Consider the following 8,670-nt stretch of genomic DNA (forward strand, 5'->3'; position numbering starts at 1 on the left):
TCCCTTTCCAACACATCCACTTTCACAAATCACCGCCAACGGTATTTCCCGATACCGGCGTGATCCACCAATTTCCAACAACTTGTCAATAGCCAACTGCACCTCCCGTACAGAAGCTAAAAACACTACACAACTAACAACACATAAAACAACTTACAGTGGAATCTCATTGAAGGCTCGAAGAGGATGATACTAGGACTCCATACCACATACAAATTGACTAACTACTCATAATCAATTCCATCACACATCATCATACATCAAACAATAGGAAGATAATTCAACCAATTAAATTCCTAAACCGCTCTAAACCATCCATTTAACCATCCTAAAACCATAAGGGCTCTGATACCAAAATAAAACAACCAGCCCCGTTTTTTTTTAAAATAAGTACAATACATAATTAAGCATCTCATACTATTTAATTAAACCACCCAAACCACAATTCCTCATTAAACTGATAACAACCAATATGCACAGCGAAAACATACCAACATACAAAACCAACACATCATCAATGCAATAACATTCCTAAGCATTCTATCCATCAACCTAGCATAACTCTATCCAAGGTTCCAACATAAACAATATAACCAAGTCCAACAACACACAACCGAGACCCTAGATCATCCTCCTCCTCATCGCCATGATTCCACACTACACAATACCTGCACCACAAACACAATGAGATGCGTGAGTATTACCAGAAATACCCAGTGAGACGATCCTCCCATCTACGAGCTATACACACAAGCAAATCAAGAGTACAACCACAAATAAAACATAACAAACCAGACATTGAACAGAACATCCAATAACACATTCATCACACCTACACAACTTCACACAAAACAAGTTATACAACCCAATCGCTTAGATAAGCTCATGGTCACGCACTCACCTTATCAAACTGATTATAACAACGAATATAACCAGTTGAGACTCTCCTAACGTCTGAAACAGCCCAGCAATTCCCTACAACAAGCCACACAACCAAAAACGACTTATAGCGAAACTGGACAGAAACATTAGAAAAGAACAGTCTTAAAGACGAAACCCTAAAATAAAAACCAACCGTTAACTATCAAATCCCTCCGGTGAAAAGCTAGTCCGAGACGTCACGAAGCTTCCCACAAAATCTCGTGCCGATCAGAAACCAGACGAGACCACGATCTCAGTTACAATCCCCGATGGTTCCAACTCGCGTCTGAGAAAACGTGTCTCACGAAACTGCACATAACTCATCGAGTTTAAATCCAAATCCACTTCTGTAAAAAGGAGAATGACGATGAAAGGCTTGAGAATAAAACTACCAAATTTCGTTACCTTTGACAACGATTTGATATATCGAAACTGTTTCTTCCCAAACCCTAACGATTCTGCTCCTTCTCCTTTAATCTCCTTCACACCACAATAGGCTCTCTCCTCTCTCTATATCTCTTTCTTCCTCTCAACACAAGTATTGAATAGCAGCCACGACCAAATAGAGAGAAAAGGCGTCCATATAATTATAAATACATCACTTAGGGTTTCCCAAAACTGGCTCTAAACCGGGTGAACTTAAACCAAACCGTGCAATTTCATGATTTCACATAAATTGATCGGTTCTTCCACTTTTCTTTGGGACACGGGTGTTACAAATCATCAATATTCCTTGATTCTTTCATCCTCAAACGCTCAAATTCCGCCATTAGGGTTTGAAGTCTGGCTTCTCGAACTCTCTCTGCTCCAACATGTCTTGAACGTATTGCTTCCCATACCTTCCTTGCTGTATCAAGTTCTCCAACTTGCAGTGTTAGACTTTCAGGTATTGACTGGAACAATAAGGCCATAGCTATATGGTTCTGTTCTGAATCAATTTTACCGGTTTCTGCTTCAATGGCGTCCCAAACTTTGTGTACTCTGAGGGCTATCCGCATCTTCATCGCCCAAACAGTGTAATTGGTTGATGTTAACATCGGACACACAATAGAGGGAGATCCTCCTCTTCCTTCTTTTAGTCGAGGTGTAGCTACGGTGATTTCAGACATGATTCCTTGACGAAGATTTAGGCTCTGATACCAAATATAGAATTTAGAGGTTTGTTAAGAACACAAGATTAAAAGTATATCTCACTTTATTAGTTTAAGAAAATCTCTCAAAACTTAAGCTCTCAATCTCTCTTCCTCTCAAACCTAATAAGTTGTGTCACAACTCAACACGTCCTTATATACTAATTTGCTAATCCTAATCCTAGTAGGAAACATTCATATTTAGATATCTCATAAATATACTTGATCATTATCTCTTGTAAACACAACTCTCCTAGGATTAGGACTAACTTCCAACTCAAGCTTCCTTCAAGCGTATCCCAACACAAACAAGTTGCATCGTGAGAGTGGATGAGGCTCTCGGAAGCTTCAACAAGTGCTCAAAGTGGTTGACATGCTAGATCGTCATCAAACACGAACTTCAACACCTGGACGAACTGCAAAAACAAATATAAAAGGACGTGACTATTGAGTTGAAGGGTCAATTAGGTTAGTATTCTTGCTTTATTATTTAAGAAAAAACATGTGCCTTTTGTAAGGACTAAATTAAGAACTTTACAGCTTAAAAAAGCACAAACTATTATCTATCTATATATACATTTTTCCCATCTTTTACCTATTAAATTGAAAGTTATTTGCATTTACATTGGGAGCTATAATCCTAATTTTGTATTCAAGAGCGACGCCTTCAAAATTTGTTGTTGTTCTTGAGTAGAAGAAATTGAGTAGTAGAAGCCAACAGGTATATCCTCCAACTCAGGATATAAGTTACAAACATTACAATTAAATTTGGCTAAGTTGTGTGACCCAATGCAGTACAATTTCTCTTCAGTCAAAAGTTACATTCGAAGACATGTACGGTAACCCAATCCTGTCTAATACGCTTTACAATCTTTTTGCTACGGTTGGACCGGTTTAAAACTACTTCCACGAACTGTGAGGTGAATTTACAAATAAGCAAAAATAAAGGGACGTATTACAAATAAAGAAAAATGATCGCTAGAAAAAAGACAGAACAGTACAGATGGGTGTGATCGAACAATACCGTCATTCATACCGACAACATATTAAACAAACCTCTGTTTAAGCATCTCCAATCTAAATTTTGTGCTTCAAATCGACGCAACTCTCTTCATCACCCACTGTTTCGAATTTTCCAGTTACTAAGGGGTTTTTATCAGTATGGCTACGACTCGAATGGTGAGGGTTGCGCAAGATGGTTCTGGCGATTACTGCTCTGTTCAAGACGCAATCGACTCGGTGCCTTTAGGTAACACTTGTAGGACTGTGATTCGTCTCTCACCCGGGATTTATCGGCAACCGGTTTACGTGCCCAAGAGGAAAAACTTCATTACCTTCGCCGGAATCTCACCGGAGATCACGGTTTTGACTTGGAACAATACGGCTACGAAGATCGAACATCACCAGGTACTCGTTGCTATATATCTGTACATATCTTGGTGTTTTGATACGGCTCTGATTTGGTTTGATTGTGTTGTTTTTTGGGCAGGCGTCTAGAGTCATTGGGACTGGTACGTTTGGGTGTGGGAGTGTTATTGTTGAAGGTGAAGACTTTATTGCTGAGAACATTACTTTTGAGAACTCTGCTCCTGAGGTATTCAAAATAAAGTCTCTTCCTTTTTACATTTTCAGATTAGAATCAACAGTTGGAGTATGGTTTAATGTTACAACTGATTAGGCTTTAAAAAATGATTACTTTTCTTATGCCGTTACACTTTAATTCGGCTTTAATCATTTCTTATGAAATGTTGTTTGTGTTAAAATTTTATACTAGTAATGGTTTATGAATATAGGGATCAGGACAAGCTGTGGCAATACGAGTCACTGCAGACCGCTGCGCCTTTTATAACTGTCGGTTTCTCGGCTGGCAGGTTTGTTCAGCTGTGTTTTTATTATATAGATTACATCAAATTGTTTGTGTAAGTGTATTGTGGCACTTTTGTCCGATATTGTCTTGCAAATAAAATACTGGAATCTATGTACTTGTGTAGTTTAGATGTGGCTTATAGCTGAATGCAAACTGGGAACTGCAGGATACGTTGTATTTACATCATGGGAAACAGTATTTGAAAGACTGCTACATCGAGGGAAGCGTGGATTTCATATTTGGAAACAGCACTGCACTTTTGGAACACTGCCATATCAACTGCAAATCGCAGGGTTTCATAACAGCACAAAGCCGGAAAACATCTCAGGAATCTACTGGTTATGTATTTTTAAGGTCTGGCTTCACAATGATTTTTACTCACCATCTCGTACAGCTTCTACATTTTTCCAAGGAAACTCAGCTTGTACAAACTTTTTGTTGGCAGATGTGTGATCACTGGAAATGGTCAGAACGGGTATGTGTATCTCGGAAGGCCATGGGGACCATTTGGGAGAGTGATCTTTGCATACACTTACATGGATGCCTGTGTGAGAAATGTAGGTTGGCATAACTGGGGAAACGCAGAGAATGAGAGAAGTGCTTGCTTTTATGAGTACAGGTACATTTCCTGACATCTCTTGACTGTAACAAGTTTTGCCGTAAATAAACAGTTTGTGATGATACTCTTTTGGATATAAAAACCTTAGGTGTTTTGGCCCCGGTAGCTGTTCATCTGGACGTGTTCAGTGGTCGAGAGAACTGATGGATGATGAAGCTGGACACTTTGTGCATCATAGTTTTGTTGATCCAGATCAGGACCGGCCTTGGTTATGCCTGAGAATGGGAGTGAAATTACCTTATTCGGCATAGAGTACTGAATAAATGTTGTAACTACTTCGGCGAGGCGTAGAATAACGAAGGATCATGTACAACCTACTGTGTACCAAGTACCAAAAACTTGGGATTACCTTTTGTCCAACTGAATAAGTTGCACTTAAAAATTAGATCTTCCATAGAATGTAAGATTTGATTCTACTCTTCAGTCTTCATGATTTCTTCTTGGCAAACATGTAATAGGCAACTAAACTAGGTATAGGTTTTGATTATTTTTTTGTGAAGTTATGAATGTGTCAAAATGGGCATTTGGTCTAGTGGTATGATTCTCGCTTAGGGTGCGAGAGGTCCCGAGTTCAATTATCGGAATGCCCCCTATTTTTACCAATTTCTATTTTTCACCACACTACGAACTGACAGTTTTTTCCCGATGAATCAACTTACCGGGTGGGGAATTTCAAATGTTAATAACTATCTCTTGATTTGATTTCAAAAATTTGTATGGGTTTGGTGAAGAACATAAAGCGAAAGATTACCGGAGCTTCCTCACCAGACAATTACATCATGTTCAATCAAATAACACAGAAGTAGACTCGAGTTCTAATTTCAATATTAGATTCTCGGAATCACCATCCACGAAATCGCAATCATAGTCAGAGTAACTCGAGAGAGAGAGAAAAACACTCTAGAGAAGGAAAAGAGACACGAGAACACAACACAGGTTGTTCAGTAAATAGATTTTGGCTGAGCTGGTGAAGAGAGAGAGGCTTCACCTGGTGAGTTTGAAGTATAAGATCAAGATAATGGCGAGGACAAGGACTGTGATAATCGCACCGATAGTCCATTTGTTCCTATTCATCCTCCTCGTCATCGCTGTCAATATTTTCTTGCTCTTTCCCACGTTATCATCAACTGCATGAAGCGTTTCATGGGCTCGTAGGAGAGACTGTCTCTGGCCGTGCAAATCCTGAAGGATTGAAACACCAATCTCTTCAGTCTCCAACATTGTTCTCCTACTGTCTTTGACTCTGTCTGTGGATCGGCCTAAACGCTCTGTTGACATCATCAATCTTGATCTTTGATCAGCTGAAGCCTAACCCATTTGTTAATCAGTCAGAGAAATCAAAATATGTGTTAAAGAACACGATCAAGATTTGATGTATTGAAGAAATCTCTACGTACCGTCAATGTGTCAGCCCTACCAGCTTCTAGTAACTCATCTCGAGCAGTAGCGTTTAAGTTTCCAGATGTGATTCTCTTCACTTCAGTCTTGAAATTGTTAAGATCGGATTTGTATTCCCTTAATTTGACAAGAAGGCTGGATTTAACATTGGGTGGAAGGCTTCTTGCCTCAAGGTCCATTTTCTTAACCTGAAAATAACAAAGCGACCATCAATCACATTACGGGACTATGGTAAAAGTTTTATATCCCATTAGAGCTATGCAGATCACATACCAATGCTTCTGCTTCCTCAAGCCCAGATTTTATTTCAGATAGCTTCTGCTTCTTTTGTTCTGCAAATTAGTAAGTTGGTGAACAGAAGAGGCGTATAGAACAAAAGCAAACACCGTATTTTTACTTTACAATGCATGAAAGAAACAGAGAGTTGTACTTTGCATCTATTTACTGAAACCTATAGAGAAAAAATTCTGCAGTCTCACTAAAAGCATTTTCATAAGCTATATAACTTGGTTAAGAGAAGACTTATGATATATTCCGTATCCGTACTAATAACAAGTTTCTATTGGTGATCAAATAAACCACAACCTATGAAACTAAAGCAAGCACCATATTCTTTCCTTCCAATTCAAGACGGAAACAGAAACTTGTACAAGTTGGGAATCTAAAAGAAACTTCTACTTATTCATCGTCGTCGCATTCACAAGCTATATAGCGTGGTCATCTGAATATCCTCCTTTAAATTATTTTACCATAGTAAGGAATGAATTTGAAAAGATGTGAATATACACCTCCATATAGAAAAAGCTTGTGCACTCTCTCAAAAGCTAGATAACTAGGTTATCTGAGAGTCCAATCATTATTTAAATACACTCAGTTAAATTCGTTGTTTTTGGGGAAAACTATTGAGATAAATAAGAAAGTGAGGAAGGAGGAGACACTGTACTAGTTGAAGATCTAAAAGAAGCTTTGTATTCTTGATTCAAAGTCACATTCAGAAGCTACATAACTAGAATAAGATAAAATTGAATATACCTCCATCATCAAGGGCATTGGCTGAAGTACACTTCCTAGAGAGATTTGCAGAAATCTCACAGTATTGCCTCTCATATCTTTCGAACACTTGACTCATCGTTCCCAGGAAACACACTACTTGCTAAAAAAAAAAAAAAAAACTCTGCAGAAAAATGCAACAAAAAGGTCCTAATGTAATTAAGGCGAAGATCTTCAAAAAACCAATACACCAGAAATTAATATCTCTAAAAACAACCTAATAGACCACCACCATGATATCTATCAATCTACATTTGAGCTAAAATCGTTACAAGTAACATCGAAATTGAAGCGATCACGAGAGAACATGGCCGGAGCAAAAGCGGATGGGTAAACAACACGAAATTGGGGGAATTAGATATATGGAGACTCCACAGGTTGAAGATAATTAGAAGAAAGAGGGAAGGAAAAAAACTAACGAACCTGAATCGATCTGCAGAGAAGAAGATGACGCCGGCGACAACGGAAGAACGTGGATGACGCGGAGATCCCACGAAGACAGACACAATTCTAGACAAAGGCTCTGGAAAAGGGATATCCTTTTTTTTTTTAAACACGAAAAAAGAAATATATTTAAAGGGATCTATTGGAATTGGATTATGAATTTTAGAAGAGTTTAGGTATTTTTTTTTTTTTTTAATTATTCAGTTAAAATTTTCCAAATTTCAGTTATTGAAAATGACATTTATATATTATTATTCAAAACAGTTTGTAAAAAATATGTGAAATCTACTGTTTTATTCAAAATATAACAAATTTTTAGAAAAATATTTTAAGAGATTTCAAATATATTTTTAATTGAATTAGAAAACTGTATGGGTAGAGCTAGAATTTGGAGAAATTTCATTCAAAATATGAAATAAGACTAGATTTGTACTTTAGACGGAAACATATGAAATAAGACGCAGAGTCTCTTATTGCATTTATAATCGATCAATCTAACCAATCTATCAATGTACAAGATTCTTTATCACTTTAGTATGACGAATGTGGAAAGCAAGAAATACTTTAGTCTTTTGATGGTGTTCGTGAAGTGGCTACAACAACAGTATTAAAAGCACTCTCGGAAACAAAAGAATTGATAAATACTTTCCTACCTATAGAAACATCTAGCGGCACAGTTCTAAATTCTGAAACTCCTTCATGGTCTCCACCTACTTTTCATATGTTTAAATGCAATTTTGATGCAGCTTATGATTTCAAACAGTCTTCAAACAACTGGAAGGTGGATAATCCGAAACAATTGTGGAGAAGCTATAGTCTGGGGAGCAGCAAAACTATCTCATTCAGAATCAACATTGGAAGAAGAGGCAAATGCCTTATTATCAGCTTTACAGTTAACTTGGATCTGAGGATATAGTTTGATAGTCTTTGAAGGCGACTGTGAGAATCTGATTAAATTAGTCAATGGTCGTAACCAAAAGCTTCACTCACTAATCTACTCCGAGACATACAGTTATGGTTTACAAAATTTCAATATGCTTCTTGTATTTTCACTAAGAAGAACTGTAATGCAGCTGTTGATTCTCTTGCAAAACTAGCTTGTCAAAATGTTGATTTCTATGTTGAGTCTGTATCAAAGCCACCCTCGCTTGTGGAAGTAATAACTCTGCTTAAATATATATAAATATCTTTGCGTAAAAAAGAGAGTAGATTTATACTCTTGCTAAGCACATATTAAACTT

General features: G+C 37.5%; 2 protein-coding genes and 1 non-coding gene across 5 annotated transcripts; 2 read left to right on the top strand and 1 right to left on the bottom strand.

Moving 5' to 3' along the window:
- LOC104710760 (pectinesterase 31-like) lies at window positions 3,063–5,036 on the top strand. Its single transcript, XM_010427409.2, has 6 exons — window positions 3,063–3,458; window positions 3,541–3,645; window positions 3,845–3,922; window positions 4,085–4,272; window positions 4,364–4,537; window positions 4,626–5,036. The coding sequence occupies exons 1-6, from the start codon at window positions 3,213–3,215 to the stop codon at window positions 4,786–4,788; spliced, it is 954 nt and encodes a 317-aa protein (XP_010425711.1). The 5' UTR covers window positions 3,063–3,212; the 3' UTR covers window positions 4,789–5,036.
- On the top strand, window positions 5,056–5,127 carry TRNAP-AGG. Its single transcript has one exon. It is a non-coding gene; the product is annotated as a tRNA-Pro (tRNA).
- LOC104710761 (vesicle transport v-SNARE 13) lies at window positions 5,273–7,535 on the bottom strand. 3 transcript variants are annotated; one of them, XM_010427410.2, is made up of 5 exons: window positions 7,409–7,501; window positions 6,968–7,109; window positions 6,209–6,267; window positions 5,935–6,123; window positions 5,273–5,845 (listed from the first exon to the last, which is right to left on the bottom strand). In XM_010427410.2, the coding sequence occupies exons 2-5, from the start codon at window positions 7,062–7,064 to the stop codon at window positions 5,522–5,524; spliced, it is 669 nt and encodes a 222-aa protein (XP_010425712.1). In that variant the 5' UTR covers window positions 7,065–7,109; window positions 7,409–7,501; the 3' UTR covers window positions 5,273–5,521. The 3 variants fall into 3 exon arrangements, with proteins under 3 accessions (XP_010425712.1, XP_010425713.1, XP_010425714.1); XM_010427411.2 differs by having other exon boundaries at window positions 6,968–7,088; window positions 7,409–7,493; XM_010427412.2 differs by lacking the exon at window positions 6,968–7,109 and having other exon boundaries at window positions 7,409–7,535.

This window comes from Camelina sativa, chromosome 9, assembly GCF_000633955.1.
Source record: "Camelina sativa cultivar DH55 chromosome 9, Cs, whole genome shotgun sequence".
Taxonomy (NCBI): domain Eukaryota; kingdom Viridiplantae; phylum Streptophyta; class Magnoliopsida; order Brassicales; family Brassicaceae; genus Camelina; species Camelina sativa.